This window comes from Polyodon spathula, chromosome 3 (assembly GCF_017654505.1).
Source record: "Polyodon spathula isolate WHYD16114869_AA chromosome 3, ASM1765450v1, whole genome shotgun sequence".
Classification (NCBI taxonomy): Eukaryota; Metazoa; Chordata; class Actinopteri; order Acipenseriformes; family Polyodontidae; genus Polyodon; species Polyodon spathula.
In genome coordinates, this window is record NC_054536.1 from 9530096 (window position 1) to 9556173 (window position 26078).

The 26078-nt window shown below is 37.0% G+C and overlaps 1 protein-coding gene across 7 annotated transcripts in view; it reads right to left on the minus strand.

The window, feature by feature from the left end:
• The window catches only part of LOC121312688 (voltage-dependent L-type calcium channel subunit beta-2-like), a 116878-nt gene that overhangs the window by 68719 nt on the left and 22081 nt on the right, over positions 1-26078 (minus strand). Inside the window, exon 1 of one of the 7 annotated variants that reach the window (XM_041244371.1) lies at positions 12777-12856. The exons of the other annotated variants lie outside the window; for them this stretch is intronic. Coding sequence (XP_041100305.1) covers positions 12777-12824 — 48 coding nt within the window. The 5' untranslated portion in view covers positions 12825-12856. Of the gene's footprint in view, positions 1-12776; positions 12857-26078 lie in introns of those variants that run through there. 7 annotated transcript variants of the gene reach the window in all.

Below are 26078 nucleotides of genomic sequence, written 5' to 3' on the forward strand. Positions count from 1 at the left end.
TCAAGATCAACTTATCTTGTTGAGGTGCGGTACAGAATATCAAGAAATATAATACAGGTAAGTGGACATCCACCTCCGAATAATGAATCGGAAATCTGCCTGGACTAACCTACACTTAAAATTAACTGGATGACGAGGTACGTTCGAAGCACCTAGTTTAATGTTGCATAAAAAGCTTGGAATCTAATTGGATAAAAAGAAGCTACAAGGCTGAACAAAGAGGAAACGATGACTAAATTATCAGGCCCTGGGCAAATAGCCATTTTCTGTGCTTTCAACTTGCATTGTTACAAAACCTGTTAACATGACAAGTACCAGAGTTCAAAGTCTTGCAGATTAGAGGAGCATTTAATACATTTCGGTACAGAGAATACAATGTAAAAAAAAAACAAAAACAAACAAACTATAGTATTTAACATCGTCTGAGCTGCAGCATGTGTCAGAAGGATTTTTTTTTTTTTTTTTAAATGGACAGCTTTGCTTAGCAATGTGTTACATAAGTACTGAGGCAATACAGAAGATTAACATAACTTCAGAACAGCTGACCTTTTCCATCAGGACGTTTGCCTAAACAAGGACATCTGGTCATTTTAACATATACTATACATATACCTAATGTATGTAATGATTATTACTATAATACAAAGCTAGTACTCACTGTGTTTATTTGCAAAGTGAACCTAGGAGACAGAGGCAGTTAAAAATCATAGCTGTGCAGTATAGTAATGCTAGACTAATATCTGTAATATTGATACAGGAAACTTAAGTTAAATACCTTCTGCAGAGTACCTACTAAATAACTTACATGTGTTTATTACTAATATGACGCCAAAAATTTAACAAAGCATGTCCGGCCCTTTTTTCAGCAATATACGAATAGATTGCTCAGGATGCCCTGAAGGAGACAAAAAATGAGAATACCAAACACCGCACGAAAATGTAGGTAAGAGTGTTCATAATGAAAAAGGGAAGTCTGTACACTATGAGGGTTTATCACAATGCTGGCTCCAATACACAGGTGTTGAAATGTCTATAATAATGTGAGCATAATGTGTTGTTGCATTCTCTAAGCAAAATGGAAAATAGTTTAAAACATACAGCATTTTATTTGTATTTTTGGTGGTAAAACCGATAAATCTACTAAAGCCTTTTCTAATAACACCATATATGGTATATTACTGGAAAAAAAAAAAAAAAAAAAGTTACAAAAAATGCTGATTTAATATTCTTTCAGGCTGTTACATAACAATTAAGCCAGGATATTGAAGCCTAAAAACAGCTCTCATGATGCCATTACAAGGTCAGTTCATTATTTTGAGGATCAAAGAAAGAACGTTGCATTTGTTTTCATTAAAGCACACCTACCTGTAACAGAATACTTCATACCTTATTTATTTATTTCTTACCCAAGGCGACTTACAGAGACTAGGATGTGTGAACTATGCATCAGCTGCAGAGTCATTTACAACAACGTCTCACCTGAAAAAGGTTAAGTGACTAGTCAGTAAGCCAGGATTTGAACCGGGGACCTTTTCTGTAACCACTGGACCACACAGCCTCCTATAAATGATTTTCTTGAATACATGCTCAAAATTGATCCGTGCTAAAACTGAAAATTTAGTAATTGCAATTAAGCAGCCGTAATCTCTCACGCAGTCTTTAAATCCTTTCTGAACGAGAGCACAAGTACTGTAGCACATCTCATATTCTGTATGGAGTTTTGCAATGTAGACAAAAAATGTATTTAAATAAAAATATTACATTTAGTGTTGAGGTACATTGTTGGAAATCAAAGGATAAATGAGTACCCTACAACCTAAAAATAAAAAACAGAAGAGCAAGGACATAGAAAAAATCAACACAGATTTAATGTTACAGAGCACCCTACATTAGATTCTAATACCCTTCCTGAACTGTCATCTGCTTTTTAAGTTTATGACCCTATTGTTTCCATCGAGCAGTGCTGGCTTTCATTAGCCACTGATTACGTTGTTTGAAAAGTGCTGTTAAAAAGCCTCCTATATATATTTATATATATATATATATATATAACTGCATTTGAGATTTTGTAAAACCAAACTATCAGTGTTTAATTTACTTAATGAAACTGCATTTAATGACATTTGCTGGTAACGAAAGGAAGAGAGTAAGTGCAACGAGTTGGCCGATTGCTTTCTGATCTCCAGTGGAAATTAATTATGAGTTCTGACATGCGATTTATTCTCAGAGAAGAAGGTGTAAAACAAACACAGACTAGAGCCCCATACAGACGGAACTCACCACATACAGTACTGTACACTGAACTCCTCTGAGTCACTACACCGTATCAGCTGAACCCCCACACATGAACTCCTCTGAGTCACTACACTGTATCAGCTGAACCCCCACACATGAACTCCTCTGAGTCACTACACCGTATCAGCTGAACCCCCACACATGAACTCCTCTGAGTCACTACACCGTATCAGCTGAACCCCCACACATGAACTCCTCTGTCAGTCAGCTGAACCCCCACACATGAACTCCTCTGAGTCACTACACTGTATCAGCTGAACCCCCACACATGAACTCCTCCTAGTCACTACACCGAATCAGCTGAACCCCCACACATGAACTCCTCTGAGTCACTACACCGTATCAGCTGAACCCCCACACATGAACTCCTCTGAGTCACTACACCGTATCAGCTGAACCCCCACACATGAACTCCTCCGAGTCACTACACCGATCAGCTGAACCCCCACACATGAACTCCTCCTAGTCACTACACCGAATCAGCTGAACCCCCACACATGAACTCCTCTGAGTCACTACACCGTATCAGCTGAACCCCCACACATGAACTCCTCTGAGTCACTACACCGTATCAGCTGAACCCCCACACATGAACTCCTCTGAGTCACTACACCGTATCAGCTGAACCCCCACACATGAACTTCTCTTTCACAAGGCGTTGTCTCTGAAATCTATGGCATTCTCATTTGAACAGCCAAACCTTGTTTTAACTGTAAGTCGTCAAATGCATAACGTATCTAGTTATTAATTCACTTGTGTTTGTTTTATCCATATGTATTAACTATTTCAGAGTGATGTATAAATTGTATGTAACCTAGATCTCACAAAAAAAAACAACAACATTAACAATTTGATATACATTCCATGCAACAAATAAACAGGGGACCTAATATTCAATTGAAACCATGTGACCACGTTCAATGTATAACATTTGAAGGGAAAAAGGGAAAATGTTTTAAGAATGTGTTATTGCCTGATGATATTACCTCCAAACCCTTCTGTGCTCAACTGTAAGGTTGTCAGTAAATTGGTAATACACTACATACTAAACCATTTCCAAATTGGTCTGCAGAAGGGTTTTATAAAGTACAACAGTCTTGTAATATTTATATAGTGTGTTGTTTGTCACTGCTTCCGAAGTCTTGCCCTGGTATTAATAAATAGTGATGTTTTCCTCAACTTAGGCATGTTTGTCATTTTTGCTCTAACCTGCCGTTTTCCTTAAAGTACAAAAAACACTAGTGACAACTTCAGGTAATCACGCGGCAAGCAACACATTCCATGAAGCTTGTCTCAACATTGTGCTTTTCTTTACACAAAAAAAAAAAAAAAAACAACAACACTGTTTTTATAGAGCATTATCTGGTTAGTTTGGAAGCTAGAGACTGGTAATGTGTTTACATGAAGACCTATCACCTTATAAGACGTATCACCTGATCCACCAGCAAAGGTGCTTCATTTATTGCAACACCCTTTGACCAACACAGTAAAGGTGTTATTACATCAGCTTCCTGTCACTTGGCATTTCAGGATAACTACAAAATGACTACGAGCAAATTTTACTGTTAAAGATACTCCCCACCACACACAAACACACACAGTCTTCCAATTGTTACAGGACACAGCCTTCCAATTGTTACAAGACCTACCCTAAAAACCTAAACCCTGCCATTTAAACATCAAACAGGTGACAACAACATAAGCTTTTCATTTGCAATACCACCAAACAAAGGTCCATATAAAGCAAACAACTGTCAGCAACGTCATTTATTCCATAAAAGCATTGTGTACTTACCCATGAGACATTTTTACTCTTGGGCGTTTTAAGCATGGCAACATGTGGCATCAAAATAACCAATAACAGCCCCACCAGCATGGAAAGCCCAATGGCAGGGTTGTTCTACTTGTAGTTGTCACCCAAATCTGTGAAGTTTCTTAACCTGGCAGGTACAGGCACAGTGGGTATCGGGAAAGGTCCCAAGCAGCTGAGCCATTGGTTTCTTGGTGAACACTCAAATCCAAAACCTGAAGTAACACCAACATGTGTTGGGTATGCCAGGCATCCAATTAAAATTGCAATAAAAGTATAAATTTCCTTTAGGATCTGTAACACACAAAAAAAAATAAAAGTTCAGTCTTCTTTTCTGACGATCCTGTATTCACATACTGTATGAATATGCAACGTCACATTAGCTTTAACCCTCCTGCTGTGAGGGAGCAGTGCCCAATCACTACTCAAGCTTTAATGAAAGCTTTGAGGCTGGGCTTATGAGAGCATTAAGACTTAAATACCAAAATGACTAGCATTGGGAAGACCTTGAAGACCTGCCGCTGTGGTGCCAGTTGAGAAGCTGGTTTTACTACCGATGAAAAACCTACAATATCTGCTGAAATAAAGAAGTGTTTGAATAATGTATGCAAACAGGTTGCTCTGCCTGTTCTCAAGCTGCTTGTGCCGGGGCTGAAGCTGTTGTTTGTTTCTGCCTGCCTGTCTGTCTGACGCTGCCTCTGTTACACGATGCACCTGTTGTCACTGCACCCAACCAACAGTGAAACACAGGTAACCTAACAACCAATAACGTTGCAGTCGGAGGTAAAGGGAGAAATCCCAGAAGAGAAAGAGCAGAAAGCTAGAAATCTGTTTCCCTCTTCTCTTTCATTCTCTCTCTCTCTGCCCTTCTGTCATGCTTTTACCTCACGTCAACCTAGATTACATAAGCAGATCCAGGCTAAATGTTTCAACTATCACTAGTGATTAGTGCGAGTTGATTGAAATCGGATTATGAAAGAAGACCTCTGCCTTCTCCCTCAGTGAGCAGGGCCTGTACTATTTTAAAACATGTGTTGCCTCTCCCTCCCCCACCTCCACTTCTGGCACAAGATAATGTTTGGTGGAATTGTCAGTTTTTTTATGCAATATATTACCAGTGAGTCATATGTATATTATTTGATATAAAAGACCAATCTGAAATGGAGAGAATTATGATAATAACAATACCTATACCGATAGAATAATAGAGGTTTTATGTTAGTAGAGCTTCATACACAGTTACGTTATTCCAGCCCAACAGGAACAATAGTTGCTGTAATTATTATGACCAATAATCTCAAAAGAATCAGCTTTCTTGAAAAAAGGCACAATTAGGCCCACAAATTCTACTTCATATACAATGTCAGCTTCAATGGATCAGAAACAATTAACATACACTAACACCCTGCTTTAGTTTGTACGTCACAAGAGCTACATTTCCTAGGTGGTGCTATGGTCTTTTGTTCTGCTGATCCTTATTCAGTTGAATGGGTTACTTTTAGATATCTGAACTGCTGATACACAGCACACTTACACAGTACATTTCTCCTGCTTACAAGGAGAACAACATAAACAAGAAAGATCGTACAATAGGATCAAAGAGTTTTATTTTTACTAAATCAAATTACAATGAGTTGAGGATGCACAGATCTGACATTCCTTGGAAAGTGCTACAATATTCCTACAAAAGCTGAACTTGTGTTCTATTTAGGAGGCAGTGTGGTGTAGTGGTTAAAGTCCATGGCTTGTACCCACAATATCATCTGTTCAAATCCCACCTCTGCCACTGACTGACTCACTATGTAACCCTAAGCAAGTCACTTAACCTCCTTGTGCTCCATCCTGCAGATGAGATGTTAAATCAATGTCCTATTGTAAGTGACTCTGCATATAATGCACAGTTCACAGCATACCTCTGTAAAGCGCTTGACGGTGGTCCACTATGAAAGGCGCTATATAAAAATAAAGATGTTATATTATTATTGTTATTCAGCACTACAAAGATACTCAGCCACAGTCTAGTAAAGCCCTATTTGTTGTATTGTTCCCGTTCACTCTGTTAACAATGCTTAGATGAGGAAAAGCAGCAGCTGGTGATTTGGACCCCACCCCCTCCAGACACTCTTCTTCAGAGAAATACAGTAAAGAAAGCCATCTGGAGCACTTCCAGCCACGTGTTCCACCACGGCAGATTACGCTTATTCCCAATGCATGTGTGACTTGTGTTGCTAAAGTGCTCTTCAACTGTCAGAACAGAATCAAAATGACTCCAAAAGATGGTGATAATAATATGAAGATGAATATGAATAATCCACACCCAACTGTACACAATAAGACTGTATCTATATTTTCTGGTGACATATACATTGCATGATTTATCAATGCCACCAGCAACCCCAGATACAATCCCAGCTTCATATGTACAGCTTTGGTGTATATTATTTGTTATAATGCTTGGTGACATAACAGGCAGAAATTGTAGAACTAGCCATTTTAACCGTTGAAGAAGTGTTGAGAATACCACTGGAAAAGAGAATTAAAAAAAAAATGTAAAACAAGTTTAATAAATCAATTTATTTTAAACTTCAGGATTTTTTGTTTTTTCATTATCATCATTTATTTGGGCGGGGGCGGGAGTTAACTGCCGGTATCATTGCTTAGAATTGGAGTTGAAAATTCACTTGTCTTTTTTGGAAGGTAGAGTTGGACGATTTCCTTATCACTCAAGTCCGTCTACACTCCCTAACATCCCACAGACAGCATGTGGCTGAGGTCATTTCAAACTCAACTTTAAGGTAAGTTTGACTGAGAAACCACCAACTGTGTTTACATTTGGTGAATCTAGTAATGAAGTAGCCATCGGATTTGCAGAACATATGTATGATTGCCAGTATTGGGAGTCCAGACCCACTCCAGTCTCACTGCACTTCAGTCAACACGGCCACGATTTCAAACTGCATGCATCTTCTATTCTGCAAAAAAACTAGAAGACCAGATGAGCTAGCTGCTTAATCTCACAGGTCCAATGGACAAGAGAGTGGCACTAGCAGAGCAATCCGCTTCATCTGACATGCAAAGTGACCTGTGCCACTTAGCAGAATGGCTCAATCATACTCAACTAATACCTTGTTTCCAGCTGCTCTCAACTCCATGTGTAACTCCTGTCTAGCACCTGATGCAAGCGTGCTTTCATCTCACTGGCACGTGTTCAGTGCGTGAAAAACGTGTTTGTCTAGCCTTGTTTTTAATACCAATCAAGCTCTTAATGTAACTAATCTGTTGTCAATATACAGCTGCTGTGCATCAGCAGAAAACATAAATCAGCATCTGGAGTTTTCTTTTTTTTTTCTTGTGGATTTATACAGACTTCTCAAACTACTGTAGCAAGATGTGATTTTGTGAACCCCCTGTGACCAAATAAAAGTGAATTTACTTTGTAAATTGTTAAAATTGAATACCCTCCTTATTAATTTCTGAAGATCAGATCGGCAGTATAGAAGCCATTTCTAAAAACAATATGTCTAACCATAACCTTTTAAAATCTGTCCCATAATCATTAAGTTTTGTCCAAATAAATACAGAAACATAAGTGTAGAACAGACGAAAGTTCATCGTTAAATTAAATCAAACTACGTAAATCAAAGGCAATCCATCCTTTGTGCAATATTCTCCAATTCCCAAATACATAATAGAACAAAAGTTTCTGCCTCAAATTGATTTGAGCAGCACTGACATGACATTCAGTTAAAAAAAAAAAAAAAAAACACCTCTGTGTCTTGACAGTCATCATTGCAGAAAACTATTTAGGAAGATGGCATCCTTAATTCACTGGCATTAAATAAAAAATATGTGAGGCACCTCCTGGCTTGTGAACTCATTACTTTTTTTTTGCATAGATTTTTCTGCAAAGAGAAATAAGGTTTTATGAAGTGGTTAGGTACAAGAAAAAAAGCAGCAACTTTTCATCTATATGATCCAATTTGCAGTATAAAATACAAGCAGAAAACCAAAAGACCTTCTGCAGAATAAAATGGGAACACTATTGGTCGTGCTAATAAGAGGTATATAACAGGTTAGAAACCTTGCAGATTCCCAGGCGAAAGCGTATCCTGTTCTAATAAAGAGAACAAATGGTAGTCAAAATTGCTGATTAAATTCCTGTCCTGCTGTTTCACATTTAATTGCCATAGCTCTGGCTGACAATCCTAGGCCTCTGCACCGAGGGGGCATACCAATGAGACCCTCTCTGTCCTTGTTGATGACACATCTAACAGCTGGCTTGCCCTGCCTGTCACACAGCACCACCACATGAGTTCACCAGTGATGCTGGCATTCACAGTTTTTTTATATTCTTGTCCATTTTTTATTTAAACGGTGGCTGGCCTAAATACTTACAGGGCTTTACATAATTTTACAGGCAAAAATGCACTATAGAAACTCCTGTGCAATGTTGAAGGCTTTGGCTTTCGTAATTAGATCAACTGAATAGACCTAATCATGTGGTACAGATGAAGAAGATTAAGACATATGCTGCTGACAAGTTCAATAATAGGTCTAAAAACAATTGTAGAATAATTAAAAATTATTCCATAGAAAATGCAAAAATAAAACAGAATCTGCCATTTCACAAACTACTGTTTTAATTTGAAAATTATGTGATTCTAAAATAAATAAAAAGGCATATTAGATGAGTTATTCCATAGGCACTGCAAAATATGTCCTGTACATCTGTTGCCGAAGTTGACGCAACAGATTACAATGTAATAATGAGATTGGCATATCATTTTTTTAATGACTCCTAAAAGCGAATATGTATGTATGTTAAATAACAAACGACTCCTCCTCATCCACTGCATGTAGTATAAAATGTCAAGTTTCCCTGTCTAGCCTGGGGAACCACAGCATTTATCAAACAATCAATCAATCAATCTTTATTTTATATAGTGCCTTTCATAGTGGACCACCATCACAATGCTGATAAAGTAAAAAAAAAAAAAAAAAAAAAAGCAAAATACATTAAATAGTGAAAAACAATGCAAAATAATACATTAAATACGAGACTAGGATGTGAAAATTCTAAAACCTTGTGGATGCGTACGTGTGACACAGTGGCTGAGTGGATGCAGGTGCAGGGGTGATGCAGTGCGGTAATGAAACAGACAGAGAGGTTTAATCCGGTTTGGAAAAGGGGTCCTAATTTTGTATCCAGGTCTGGTGACCAATAACAATAATAAGAAACAAATTCGGGTTTGCAGACCAAAACAATAACAATAATCCACACTTACACACGTATCCGCCCCACAATTATACATACACGGTCACCTGTCCTTGGTGAGTGCAGTAGTGCTTGTGGTGGGTGATACAGGTTATATTTGTGACAGTAGTGCAGTGCTGTTCCAGCTTTAGTGCTGGCCCTCAACGACAGCTCCGAAATCGTATTAGCTGTCTAGTACTGATTACACACAGACAAACAAATAAAAAACACCCCGATACTTCTTTCTCCGTTTAAAGGGTCTCTCACAGTCCTTCTCAGTTTAATGTACAAAACCAAATGAGAAGGATCAGATTACGATTCTCCGTCCCCTTTTATGCTGTCACACATGACCCCTTGGTAAACGAGTGCAGCTGTCTCTCCAATCTGCGGCTGCCACGTCGTTTTCATTCTGGGTCAATGCGTTATTGCAACAGAGACTCGCCCCTTTCTGGCTGGCCGAATTCAGGAACAGGTTGAGAGCGTGCATAATTGAAGCAGCAAGATGAAAAGCAGAGAGAAGGGCAAGATTAGTCGGCTGAGTCCAAGGGGCATGTGGCAGTAGATCATTTCAACAGTAGATCATTTCAACTAGAAACATCAGTAACGGAGAAAGGAGGAGTGTTAGGGACCGGTGTGCGAGTGTAGATAAAAACTTCAAGTGAAGACAAAAAAAAAGTATTTATTTCCTTGTGCCAAGCTGGCTATAATTTATGATTCATAAGAGGTGCAGTGCAAAAACCTCAGAACAAGAGGTTAACTGTGACTAACAGTGGTATCACAGATAAAAATAAAAACAAACCAAACAATAAAATAATAATAAAGCACTGGCTATTCAAAAGAGGCTATAACCTGGTAAACAGATTCCACTAAGCTCTGTACATGATCACAGCAGTCTCACTGACTCACTTGGCATGGCTGACCCAGGCTATTAATATCTTTCAGTCCCTCCCCCCTAGAACATACCAAATTAACAAAGATAAACAACTAATACTAGCAACACATTTCATAAAATGCAGCATTTCAGTTTTCCTTTTCTTAATTTCTTTTTCTAAAAACACAAAATGTCATAACAAACATTTCCTATCAGAGAGGTACTTCCTTGGACTAATAAAACATTATTTCCAATTTAATGTTTCCCTCTCATCTATAACACGGTAAGCGAACCCTCTTCTTACTATATCTAGGGCTGCTATACCACACGCGCCCCTTTACTGAGACATACCTCCTATACACCCACACAGAATCAGACTCCCAGCATGTGGTAAGTTTCACTTTCTTTATCTGTTCCCAATCTCCATTAATAACATTAAACAATCGCATTATCACATTTACTGCCCTAAAAATCAACTCAATCCTTATTCTCCAGGTTAAAGTTAAAAGCAAATTGTTTATTTGCTAACAGACACAATGCGAGATCAATGAATGTAGGCCTTCATTCATTGAGATCATCGTCCCTGTGCGACTAGCCATTCAACTACTACCTGTATTTAACTTATTTTTTCTATTTATATATTTATTTTTCAGGAATCCAATCAAATCCACCTCCTCCTGGACCCCAATGTCCCTGTTTGGTAAGTATGCTTATCTTTTTATTTTGCACATTTTATTATTTCAGAATTTCAAACTGGCAGATTTTTCTTTTCTTTTTTTTTTTTTATAAACTTTTGTCAGTAGAAGTGCAGATGAAGGAGATTAATTCTGAAAACTCGCCAATAAAAGCAGAGTTATTCTTTGAAGATATTAAGATATAGCCCACCAAGATTACTGGAACATTTTCAAAATGAGCTGTATTAGCTCATATGAACAGTTCCTTCTATTCCTTCAGGCCATTTCGAGGAAGATTAAATGGAAAAACTGTTCAGCTGATCCCAGGGTTCTAACAGAGTATCCAAAAAGCTGGCTCAAGGTTCAAAGACCATTGGCTCACAAAGCTTTAACACTCACGTTTGATAGATTCCATACAATTTGATAATCATGAAAATGTCATATACAAGTGACCCCTGGGGCAGGGGGGTAGCACATTTCAGAGGAGCCACAGCTCATACAAAAACATTCTACCCAATGAACCCTGAAGCCTGACAAAGCAATGCTCCCCAGTGACACTGCTGTTACAGTAGGGTCTTCAGAAATACTGTACTACTTATTCACTTACAAGGCTTCTAGAGCATTATTTACAAACAATCTACAGTAGAGCAGTTTTTAATGCATTTACAGTATCCAAATACAAGCTTTAAATACTGCAACTCCTTCATTTTGAACATACACAATCATAAGTAAAACAACAGAGTACCAGGGTCCTTTTCTATGTGAACCACTGTATATAAAATGTTTAAGATATCTACCATCTTCAGCATAGAAACTACATTGGAGATTAAATAATCCGGCATTAATATATTGGCTTTTAATTTGTATGACCATGTAGACAAGGTCTACAAAGTATTAAACTCTTTTTACCAGTACACTGTATTTAGGCAATACATACATACTTAATATTGAGCCTTTATATGTATGTTAGTATTTAAAAAGTGTGTGCAGTACCTTTGGCAGTATACTTTTGGTTCGGCACAATTGTCCTCCCCTGCCTGCACAGTCAGTAAAGTTCATGTGCTGCAGACATCCTGTTCGAATTCAGAAGACTTCCACACTTCAAGCACAACCTGACTATTCATTTTATATTAACACATGTCTTTTGATGTATGGCTTTAGTGATTGTCTTTGCTTGTCCTGCATCCTTAAATATGATTAGGCTTTTCAAAAGAAATACGCAATGTTCCAAATTAGCTTTTAGTGGTGCACTTCAGAAAAAACAAACAAACAAACAAAAAAAAAAAAAACATATATTTCTTTTTCAGTTTGACAGCATATCACACAAACTGCATGGCAGTGCTGCAGAAACCCAGAAAGTCATTGTTTCACTGAATTCTCTGCACAGTCTGAGGCGGCAGAAGAAAGGATACAGGTGGTATGTATGCAAAACTCATTGATGCATCCTTTTTTTGGGAGCTATCCAGTCTTATAAAATAGCTATCAGCTTAAGATCCTATTCTTCTAAATACATTAAAGGATTGTGATATATTTCTATATTCTGGTGATTGAGCCGACCTCCCCCTGATAATTAAATGTCTGGACTGTTAACACTGACATTGCAGCTACAGGTATGCAGTCAGGGGAGTACAAGCCTGATTGTATCTTACATGTCTTCTTTTCAAACATCCCTGTCTGCGTACAGTAGACTCTTCCAGATTTTATATATATATATGTGTGTGTGTGTAATATTGTTAGAGTTGCAGGTTTAGAGTCGTATACCTACCAAGCTTTTGTGTAATCAGAGAAATACTTCCGGCTCCATCAAAATTGATGAAGGACAAGTAAAGAGCCACAGCAATGCTACTGTGTAATAAATGACAAAGGACTTACATAGGAAACCCGTACTCTCCGCCGATGCCCCAGTCCACAGCACAGCATCAAGAGGGCAACAGAGTGCTATCAGCAGGTAGCTTCACAGAGCTCAGATCTGTTTCTACTGTCCATGTCTCCCTCCAGCTTTCAGTCAAAAGGTGTGCAAAAAAAAAAAAAAAAAATGGCTGCGGTGCCCCCTAAACCTCTGGGTTGGTAACTGATTTCAGATTGCCCTGAAGACAGATGAACCCTTCTTGGAGTTAATTAATCTTCTGCGCCTGGGACGAATGCACCTTTACATAAGCAGCAGTAGTCGTAGTAGTAATCTTTAATTGTGTTAGTGAACCTCTGTAATCAAGCCAGAACAGACCTGGTCCTTATCTTTGTGCCGTTTATTTTTTGAAGTCCCCAGGGTTGATACAAAGTAAATGTCAGATCTGACTGCTGTGCTGTAACATGTTCTGCTGAAAGTCTCCTGCCGCTGTTTTTACAGATCTCTTCACCATGCAGAAATTAGCAGCCTCCTTGATTCAATGTTATCTCTGTACTATACTGACCTGATCTATCATTTACCCTTCCCCCGTTCCAGCCTCTAAAATTACTGAGCCCAGTTTTTAATTCACTCTGGATTCCTGTGACTGCAGAGCCACCCTCAAAAGTGTCAGCTGCTTTGTCTTGGTACGTGTCTCACATCAAATGAAGGCAGAAATGCTCTGAGTGTCCTTACTACCTGAATCTCTTTGCTTGCTGGAAACTGCAGCCATGCATTGCTTGTGGTTCATTGCACTGCACATCAGAACAAGTATCAAGCATCGGATTAAATGTGTTGCTTGGCACAGGTGTTTAATGACTTCAATTGTAAGGATATGCAACAATTTGATCACCTGCAGCAGTTTGAAAAATTAACTGATAAATCAATATTAACAAGCTGTCTACTAATGCCTTGTGTAGACATTTAACCCTTTCCACTGGCATATACATATCAGTGGCAGAATAAGCAGAAGGCTGCACTGAAAAATTCAATGTAAGCATGGCTACAAGGTAAAATCATAGGAAAGCACTGCGAATCAGCCTTTTATGCAATCAAGTTTTCACTGTGAACATTTAACTAGGGAACTAGAATTCAAGTACAGGATGAAAACAAGCTGATGAGAGTTCCCTTTAAAGATTAAATATCATTAATTTTATAGCTTGAAAAAAATAGCGTATTACATAAACTCTGCTATACTGGTATTTCACTGCTATGCTGCCATTTGTTTTTCAATTGTTCGGTGTATGGTTCTAGTATTATTTAGACAGGTTTGTTCATTTGTTGTATCAGGTGTTCCTGCAACTAAATGTATACCCTGAGCCAGCCTAGTACAGCAAATTACTGCATTATCCAAATACAGCTATTAATTATCCCAATTATCCAAACTAACCAGGCACAGAAAATTATACCCATAAGGTTTATATAATTTAATGTAGTATTTGGACTATTGGTAAAACACATTAGGCCAGGTCATACTGTTTAACTATATCCTGCAGGACAATTAGCGAGCATTGCTTTGTTTTTTTCTGCCCTCCCAATTCTAAGGCAATGTCCTCAGTTCTTAAAATCTCTGTTTGAGATTCCAAGGAGACTGAGGACGCAGAAAGCAGCAATTCAGAGGGTACTGACTCCTTGACTATCCCAGCTTATTAAATATGCAGTGCAGATTGAATAGTGGTGCAGTCACTCCGGTATGAGACAAGCTGATTCAGCTGCAAGGCAAAGCTGATGGACAAACAGAATTCAAATTACAGGATTATTTTCTTATCATGAATATCGTGAAAGTAAAAAAGGTCATGCCGAGTCATTTTTTGGTGGAATTTCAAATAACAATCTTATTTTGGGGGAGGTTAAAGAATCAGGCGAAATAATCTGGTGTTATTGAAATTCTAGTTCTTTACTTCTGAAGTTTACACCGTAAGATATTCTGTGAGTATTCACTTCTCCGCAAAATATTCTGCGAGTGGTCACTTCTCCAAGATATTCTGTGAGTGGTCACTTCTCCAAGATATTCTACGAGTGGTCACTTCTCTGCAAGATATTCTACGAGTGGTCACTTCTCTGCAAGATATTCTACGAGTGGTCACTTCTCCAAGGTTGCATCCACATTTTGAATTGGAAGCAGCAAAAAGGTTTAATCATTTACTAAACTTTTTATTTTATGCCCCAGAGAAATAATATGTTGTTTGTAAATGTAACACTCGAGACAAACCCCTACCATTTTATGTATCGATTTTGCTGGCGATTTCTTGTGACTGCCCATCACACGTAGTAGACGTCTGCATGCTCGCACATCTTGCATACTATATTAACAGCTTTAAACATGCAAAGTCTCCTGTTGCCTTTCTAAGATCAATTATACTAGAAGTGTACGACATACCCTATTGCAATCGCAAATACAATACAGGAAATGTGTGCTTGCCTGTCCCGTTACAACTTTTTGCGTGTTCTGACTGCTGTGTTTTACGGCATGCTGTGACCTGGACCTCTCGCAATGACGTCGCACTGTGATAAAAAACAATAATCTAAAACCTGCATGGGCACTCAAACAAAATACGTTAGGAGGATAACCAAGATGAAAAAGTGCATAGAGCTGGGGAGAAAAACAAAACAGGTAAGACAAATGATCTGAAATAAGACAAACATCTGTCACTGATCAGTAACAAGAAATCCTCAGTATTTTTTATATATATCTATCCATCCATCTATCTATCTATCTATCTATCTATCTATCTATCTATCTATCTATCTATCTATCTATCTATATATATACACACACATATATATACACACACACACCAGTATTCAACAACGTTTTATGTTTTAAATGAAGCGTTTATTTAAAAATGACACCCCCTGTACTACTTTAAATGTATTATAAACATCACAAACTACTGTACAAACAAACCTCACCAGATTTTTTTTTTAGCAACAATGCAAAATGTTTTATCACATATAGACTATATCCAAACATACTGTCCCAGTGCTGTGCTGTTTACAATCCTGTTATATTTCCAGTACTGCGCTTTATTTATTTTACATACAGCAACTTGATCATTCATCTTGATCCAACCCTATTTACTGCATCTGGAACACAACATTTAATCTGTGTGGAGATATACCGATTGTAGTATAGCTTTTGATAATGTTATGACTGTCAGAGTGGGCATCTAACATTGTCCCTTCCCCAGAATGAAGCACACTTCCCTTGCCCTGTTCAATCTCCAGTTTTCAACCTAAACATCTGTTGGAACAGTGTTAACTGCAGTCATGCCAAGCACTGTAATGTATTGCTAGATACACAAGTAGAAAACGAACACAATGATTTCAATCATAAAGAAAGCATGTAATGAAAAGTCCTGTAGAAATGTACTTATGTGAAGAAATACATATTTAAATAGGCTCTGAATATCCATAATAATTAACCATATGAACCTCACTGCAATCTCCAGCTCCAGGTTAATGTTTTCAAATTCAAATTCAGCCATTATTAGCCTTTAAAACATGCCTGTGATGCTACCCTTTGATATTTTCATTGATTCATTGTGCAAATCTTCAAACTAAAAGTGGCTGTGTGGCTTTGAAGAGAAGGCGAGTGCAGGGCAGATATACTGTTGATTAAAGAATCAACAGTGTATGCTAGAAATCCACAGAAAACTGTGAGTCTGTCAATGAAACCACAGTCAAAGCAACTCAACAGAAAAGCAAATACCATTTTATTACACAACAAGCATTTAAATTAGTTAATTTTAGAATTACAACACTAACGCAACACTTAGAAAGGGTTTGCAATTTCAGTTTAACATTTCACTTTGTTTAAGAAAAGTAATACAATTATACATTTAAAAAGTTTTCATAATTGGAAATTCACTTCCACATAACCCCACCCCTTTTTATTTCACATTTCTACTGGACAGGTTCAGGAACAACTGCAATTTCATCATCACTTTGTAAATCTCTATCAATTACACAGGCGTTACATGTAAACTCAGCTTTTGTATTTCTTTTATTTAGCCATTGTTCAAACAAGCTTACTGCCCACTTACATTTTTCCCCGAGTACTTCTCGAAAATAAATTGCTGGCAATGATATTTAGGTCTTCATCTGTTTTAGGTTCGGCAAAACGATCAATAACATTACTTTCCGTTGCTGGTTCACATTCCTTTGTTTTCTGATTTTTTTTTATTTTTCTAATTCCACTTTCATGATCTAAAATGTAGTCCCCACTACAATCTTCACTTACTACCGGCAATTTTGTCTGTGTAAGTGGGATTTCAAAGTCAAACTTCGAGAAACTCATGACAACAGTCCCACAATGTGAGAAGCATACATTAACTGTTTGAAACATGAGAAAAAAAACAAATCCCACTACTGAATTAACAATGAACTGAATCTCATGAATCGAACAAGTACAAGTTAGCAAGAAACGTTTGAACTTGCATAAACAATGATCAGTGAACCACTTTTACCAGTTTAACACTTCTATTTGTTTATCTCTTACAGAATTACTACACCACTTCTGGTGTGGATGCCTTTTCATAATTGTGTTTTGACTGCCCCAGTACGTGGGATAAATTTGTATTTATAATTGAATATACTTGGTAAAATGACATTTCCATTCTTAATCTATGAGACTTGAAATGCTGTGATGTTAAATAAGTTTGTCTTCCCTCAACCTTCCTTCCCCCAAAACATTCTTGATTGATTTACTTCAAAAGGATTAGATATTGGTAACAGGGTCGTAACAGAGATTAGCTTCCTGTTTTACCCGGAAGAGATTGGATCACCGAAGTAAACTCCTCTTTGGGGCGCTACATTTAAAGCGAAACGAGAATGAATTAATTCTCCATCTTGGATTCATCCCACCATGAAGTAACCATGGAACCTTCGCTTGTAATGGGGACCCATTCAAGTGTCGTACATATCTTCGTCCCAAAGACGACTTCTCGCTGCTACATCTTGCAACTGAGTTACAAAAAAAACAAAAACAATGGCAACTTTGTTTTCAACAATGACCGCATCTCCAGAAAAAGTATTATGTTTCAAAGACTAAGATTTAAGTAAAATACTATTTGTTTAGATAAGAAATATCTACATGCAAACCAAAAGTAAAAATGTTTAATACAGTGTAACACTCTGATCAGAATAAAGACAGACAATGCTATTTTGATGAACAATTGAAACAAGATCCTACTTTAACTGAAGTGATGATATTAGAACATAAGAAAGTTTACAAACAAGAGGAGGACATTTGGCCCAACTTGCTAGTTTGGTTGTTAGTAGCTTATTGATCACAGAATCTTATCAAGCAGCTTCTTGAAGGTTCAAAAACATTACTGGGGAGTTGGTTCCAGACTACCACAATTCTCTGTGTAAAAAAAGTGCCTCCTATTTTCTGTTCTGAATGCCCCTTTATCTAATCTCCATTTGTGACCCCTGGTTTCTGTTTCTTTTTTCAGTTTGAAAAAGTCCCTTGGGTTGACATTGTTGATGCCTTTTAGAATTTTGAAATCTTGAATCAGATCGCAGTGTCGTCTTCTTTATTCAAGAACGAACACATTCAGTTATTTTAACCTTTCTGCATATGACATGCCTTTTAAACCCGGAATAATTCTGGTCGCCCTTCTTTGAAATTTTTCTAGAGCAGCAATATCCCTTTTGTACCAGAACGGTACAAAAATGATATTGCTTTCATAGATTCCTTTTTCAATTTCAGTATCTCCCATATGGTATTTATAATGCACATTTGTATTGGCTGCATGCAGTACCTTACACTTTTCTCTATTAAATGTAATGTGTCTGTCCAGTTCTGAATGACCTTTGCTGCTGCAACAGTGTTTGCCACTCCTATCTTTGTGTCGTCTGCAAATTTAACAATTCTGCTTACTATACCAGAATCTAAAGTCATTAATGTAGATTAGGAAGAGCATCGGACCTATACTGATCCCTGTGGTACTCCACTAGTTACCCCGCTCCATTTTGAGGTTTCTCCTCTAACAGTACTTTGTTTTCTACATGTTAACCACTCCCTAATCCATGTGCATGCATTTCCTTGAATCCCTATTGCATTCAGTTTGAGAATTAATAGTTTATGCAGGACTTTGTCAAAAGCTTTCTGGAAATCAAAATAAACGATGTTGTATGCTTTGCAATTATCCATTATCAATGTTGCATCCTCAAAAAAATCAAGTTAGACAGACACCATCTCCCTTTCCTAAAACCATGCTGACTGTCTCCCAGTATATTGTTACCACATAGGAAATTTTCCGTTTTGGATCTTACTACAGTTTCTATAGCTATACTGCGTATATTTAAAAACAACAACTATGACCGTCTGAACCATTTCAAATTTGCCTGAGTTTGTCTACAAGTTTGAAATAACTAATATTGCAACTCAATACTAAATGCAATTGAAACGGCTTCCGAACTGAACACAGTCTTCATTCCAACCAGCACAACAGACGTTGCTTCACACCATTACTACATAATCATACGGGAGCTTATAAAAATGTTTTTTCTTAATGTTTTATTCCAGCTTGTCGATACTTATAATTCTGGTACCATGATTTCTAACTTCTATATTCTTCTCGCTTTTGTTAGCCTTAATAAAATTAATAATTTGTATGAGTTGAGTTGCTTTTTGTTTGTTATGAGTACTAAAGTAAACACTTATGATCGATTTGAGATGATTGAAAACATGGAATAATGGAATGGTGAATTGTAATGATAATTTTATAAGAAATATGAAATTTGTTAAGGACTAAAACCCTATATTTATATTTAAATATTAATCATCCTGGCTTCATCCTGTATATTATAAATATTAACTACTGTTTGTATATTACCAACATAGTGGGGTGTTGCCTAGGATTTTGAGGTATTAATGTTAAATATAATCTTTTCCAAATATGTGCTACAAGTAGTACAGTACATATATTAAAGTATACAGCTATAGCCAAAAGCTTTGCATCACCTACAATTTTAGGATGAAGACAGAATAATAAAATAAAAAAACTGTATGAACATTGTTTTTATCATTTAACATCATGTAATCAAAGAAACTACAAAATAATATCGCAAAAGTCTATCGGAAGCCATAATAGTAGTACACTGTTAAATTTAGAAATGTCAGAATTGTTGTCAGTTTTTTGTTATGTGTTAAGGAAAACTACAAAGTGGTATGTAACACATTATTCAGCAGGTTTCACTCGGCTTAATGATGCAAAACGAGTTAATGCTATAGGGTGATGCAAAACTTTATTAAACTAAAAAAAAAAAAAAATTGCCAAAGCAAATATACTTTTGTGTGTCCTTTACAAAAATAAAGTCAGCTTGATGTCTCAACATATGCTTCTGCAATCAAGGCTTGCTTTGCCATTTAGCATTTTAAATAAGCGATCACAAACAGAACTTAAAAATCCCCCCTAGCTGGAGGCAGATAATCAGGTAGGGTCGATGTATTTGCTAGCTGTATGATCAGAAAGTATTAGTCCTGCCATACGTATGGTTTTACTCAGGTTTATTAATCTGGATGTCTGAAACCGTGGGAGATGTGCTACTGCACATCAGTATTAGATAACTGCACTTGCTAAATGATGATACTGTAAACAGATAGATCACCAGCAACCTGTGTAACGTATAAAGAATAAAGTACATTGGTCCTCTTGCATCATATGTGAAACACCCCTCTAACAGGGGTTTACTTGATACTGCATGCCATGCACCAGAGACAACAGAGTGCTGATGGATTATAAATACATGCCCATTAGCCCTTAATAACTGATACTAAATCACAATTAAACCTTGAGAAAAGCAGGCCCCATATCTGAGCTACAATCAGCTCTCAAAACGTCACACTAAGAAAACAATGCGGCCATGAGTGATATATGGTATGAATTATTATAGTGACATTTAAAAGGGCACTACCGTTTATCAAATGGTTCAATCAATTTGTAGCTGTCTCCCAGAAAATCTCTCACATATACTGTACTAGTACTTCTTTGTGAGACAAAAATAATGGCTGGCTGGCTTTTTCAAAAACACAAACACCACCCTCTGGACTTACAATAATGTGATTGGTGACTTGTGATTAAAACTAAAATGCCTAGTGCTGCTGTAAACATAAACGCTACAATACACATGACAGCTAATACAGCAGCAGCAGCTGTAAAAGAAAAAGGACTCCTACTGGCCCCGAAACACACCTACAGGCTATTCCATGCAGTGGGACCAGAGACTTATTGGCACATGTCTCTGTTCTTAATTCAGAATGCCCTAATTCACATTGATAGTATTAACACGTAGGCAATGTGTATATATACTTTATATGACAACTCTCCTCTTCTCACCTGAATTTGAAATAATGAAGCAAAATACAAATGTGAAAAAAGTAAATTAATGATAATAATACTAATTCACAGCATAGTACTGTATTTTAAAATAAGGTTTTCTAGTGCTGAATAAAAACATTTAGCAAGACATGAAAGTAGTGTGTGTCTGTGTGTGTGTGTATATATATATATATATATATATATATATATATATATATATATATATATATATATATATATATATATATATATATAGGAAGATTGGTTAATTGATTGATTTATTCAAGATTCCCAGAGATTTTTTTTTTTTTTTTTTTTATTCCTTAATAAATCCAGGTGGTTGGCCAACTCTTATCTACTGTCCTCACTTAAAAGCAGTGTCCATCATCCGGACTATCAAAGAACAAATGTTCTTGAGTACACAATTTGGGGGGGTTTCATCTTATAATGGCTCACATCTATCTTGTACCATACAATCTGATTAACAAGCTCCAAGGTGACATTCTTTGATAAATGATGCACAAAGCCATTGCATAAATGCTAATGTGGCTGCAAACGTCACATCGCTATCTTAAGAAATTCTTTGCAACAGCAGAAGCAGAAATCATCCTGCATAATTCAGCTGCATTCCAGGTAAGCTTTTAGCTTCGACACCGAGGTATGCCAGCTAGGGTAGCATTAAATTATACTGGGGAGCAATGACAATGGTGCTGACGCTATTTAAGAAAATCAATGGCATTAACTTAAGCAACAACAGATTCACCTGGATCACATTTATTTGAAGTTTGGAAAGGTTAAAATTATAGTTTCATTGTCAAAGTACAATAGCTATGACAGCTATGAGTCATACTGCTGTATACGCCCTTGTGTACAACAGCGTATTCCTATTATTTTTCATCTACAGCACCATAATTACAATTTAATCTCTGGGAAAATTCTATTAGCACTAGGAAATTAATCTACCACCTGTCTTAGATCTCTAAACTGTAGCCCTGAAGTTGCAATCAGATGATGTTAATCAAATGGCTGCTTTATGTGAATACAAGTATAAAACAATGATAATTATTTTGAAAAACATTGCAGAAATATGAGGCAATACATTAACAGTAGCACTTTAACATCACCCAACACAATGACTGTATTCTGACACAAACCTTTTTCAGCAGGCAAAGGGATGCAGTACTGTAACACATTTCAATCCGAGTTTGTTTTGGCTTTCTTTACAGTCTGTTCACCGGGTATAAGCAGCCAAAGAGTCTCAAAGAGGAACTGGGTGAATCAACATTAATCAGTGATGAGAATGTGTTAAAAAAAAAAAAAAAAAAAAAAAAAAAAAAAGATTAACAGTCAGTCCATCTGTTACTGTTGGAATGTGTGATATTCACTCACATGATTTGTATCTTCAATTGAGATTTTAATTCTCTAAAGTTCTGCAGCCCAAAGGTATTCTAAAAAAACTAAGACATGCATATATAAATAGTATAATCAGTCTGGATCAGCATATCTTTGGAATCAGCGACACAAAAAAAAGCAACTTCTTGACCTAGTCATTCTTAGTCCCTTGGCCAGTTAATTATTAAGTCAGAAAGAAACTTAATTGTGTGGACAGAACAGCATATTTGGAGAAGTAGCAGGTTCATGCGGGGGAAAAAAAGAAAAAAGTCAGATTTTCTAGCATTATTGTAAATAATGAACAAAGAGTCTTTATCACATTTGTACCACATGGTGGCAGATTTTACCACCTATATGTGCAATTCCCTATTAATCTTCTCAATCCTCAGATAACTTACAGGATGTTACATTTTCATACAACATTGTGCGCAGTACAGCATGTGCTTTTATGTGCATTTAGTTTTAATTTATATTTTTTGTCCCTGACAGTCATTTGTGGTGATTTTGAATGTGGAAGGCTTTAGATCAAAACATGCTCTTGTAAAATTGGTCATTTGTTTGAACCTTCTAGAATGGTAGTGAAGTTCCAAATCTATTTTTACTACCTGCATGGCACAGACAACTATAAAGTACCTATGTTATATCACTCTCTTCCTTAACCACAGGTATTTGGTATATTTTAAACACAGCCATGTTTTTCATTGGTTATACACTTTGGCAAATTAAGAGTACACAAGATGCCCTCCTTAGTTCACAGGACATTTTCAAGTACGGTATTAAATTAGTTAACTTAAATGAGTACCCATTTCCTTACCCCATACCACATTACAGCTTTTTTGCACTTCAGGGCCACCAGACTTTTAAAGAAGAAATATTTAACTGTGACAGTCCAGTAGTTGTTGCTACCTTTTTCATCATTGATTAGGATATTCAGATGGACCAAAAGAGGAATGACTTAACAACCTTTTGTACCATTTCAACTGAACCCTGCTGGCACAGACTATACTGCAGCATTCTCATTCAGTTTCTGGAGGGGGGGGGGGGGGGGGGGGGGGGTAGATTCATGTGTTTACATTTACCAAATCTTGAAGTCTTTTATAGTTAGTTTATTAGTCTTAAAATAACTTTCCTAGTGTTTTATTTATTTAGGCTCACTGAAATTGCTTACATAGACAATTCCCATGTGGTTACAGTAGTAAAAAAGAAAACCAAAAAAAAAAAAACCAAAAAAAAAAAACTAAATGTGATTACAGTTCTATTTTCTTAGAATTCACCATTACATGTTAGAAACACACAACAGACCCTGTCCTGATCACATTTTTATTTTTGTCAAGCTGTATTTATCAAATGGTAATGGAACTGAACAGATGGAGGCCCCTGCTCAAGCATGCAGGTGTCCTGAAAACAGCCCTGTCAGGTGCAGGCAGCTAGCTGGCTTGTGAAAAGTACGCACAGCACCAAGGCACACCGTCCTCCCTGTGTCAAATATAATTACAAATCCAGGGTCTTTACTACAGATAGAGATTTGTGTAAAATGTGGCATAATCGGGGGGGGGAAAAAAAGTTGTAGATTTTGGCAAAAAATGACTATACAGTACATTTCATAAACACATTGGCTGGTTACCTTAAAACTCTGCTAAAATGTTAATTAAAAAAAATAAATAAATAAACATTCCAAGGCGACATAAGAATTTCACTCCATGTGGTGCTATTTAAACCCTGCTAGAGCCAATGTTTCAATTGTCCCTGGTGTCTTTCCTTGTTTAATAGTCATTATTCAATGTGTTTACTGTCAGCCATTCTATAACTGAACTAGACACTAGATTAAAATAGTGGGGTTTTTACTATTTAAAATGTGGTTACTTTTCACTTTGCTTTGTTACAAATCTGGACAAGTACAGTTTAGCTATACACAGGCTGGCTGGATATGAAACTCAAGAGCCTCCATCTGTACACTTCCATTAACATTTGCCAGAGCCTATTGTTTTAGGTTCAGCTTATTATTGGCCTTTAGTTTGGAGAAGAGGAAAAGGTTTATGATGTTGAAAACCAAAAAAGTAAACATTAGAGGTTAACATTAGGAATAACTCTGCCAGTTTTGGTAGGTGTTTCCTCATTAACACCAAGGCTGAAGAAAGAGAATATGCAGTCAATGTTGTATTGGCAGTCAGGTAAGAGGATAGGAAAGGGGAAACACTATGAAATGTTTTAGAGTCCAGGTCCGGGATGCAGTCCGGGTTCTAGTAAGAAAACCGGGGTACAAGTCTGGGTAGCGTTCTTTATTTAAGCTTCCTCTCTATGATATTGTGTTGTACTCTGTACCAAAATGTTGAGCCTTAACATCTTTTATTCATTCTAAATTCACAGTGCATCATCTGGTAATCGCTTCACTGTTCAGCCAGAATAAAATCAAAATCCTGTTTTACATCCAGTACTGGTGTCACGGGAAATAAGTTAGCCGTGAAATAATATATAAACATTATAATTTTCATGGTAAAATGCTTGGTTGTTTTGTATTTTTTTTTTATAAATGTTATGGGCTAGTGGGTACAAACACTTATTGATATAGATAATACTTTTTGATGTTTTAATCAAGTCTACGTGTGGGAATCTAAACCAATATATAAAGAAAACATATATGTTTTTAGTGAAAGATGGTGTTTTAAGAGATATATAGAGAGATTATTTGAGAAACGCATAAAACTACTGGCTTCCTATACATACTTTCATACAATCATATGAAGAAACACACACAGACTTCATATACAGTGCCTTGCAAATGTATTCAGACCCCTGACAAATTCTCTCATATTACTGAATTACAAATGGTACATTGAAATTTCGTTCTGTTCGATATTTTATTTTAAAACACTGAAACTCAAAATCAATTATTGTAAGGTGACATTGGTTTTATGTTGGGAAATATTTATAAGAAAAATAACAAACTGAAATATCTTGCTTGCATAAGTATTCAACCCCCACACATTAATATTTGGTAGAGCCACCTTTCGCTGCCATAACAGCTTTAAGTCTTTTGGGGTAAGTATGTACCAGCTTTGCACACAGTGTCGGAGTAATTTTGGCCCATTCTTCTTGGCAGATTTGCTCCAGGTTGTTCAGGTTGGTTGGACGACGCTTGTAGACCACAATTTTCAAATAGTGCCACAGATTCTCAATGGGATTGAGATCAGGACTTTGACTGGGCCACTGTAGGACATTCACCTTTTTGTTCTTGAGCCACTCCAATGTTGCTTTGGCCTTATGCATGGGATCATTATCCTGCTGAAAGGTGAATTTCCTCCCAAGCTTCAGTTTTTCAGTGGACTGAAGCAGATTCTCTTGCAGTATTTTCCTCCATCCATTCTTCCTTCAATTGTAACAAGATGCCCAGTCCCTGCTGATGAGAAGCATCCCCACAGCATGATGCTGCCACCACCACACTTCATTGTAGGGATGGTGTGTCTTGAGGCATGGGCAGTGTTAGGTTTGCGCCACACATAGCGCTTTGAGTTTTGGCCAAAAAGCTCTACCTTGGTCTCATCTGACAACAAAACCTTTTCCCACATC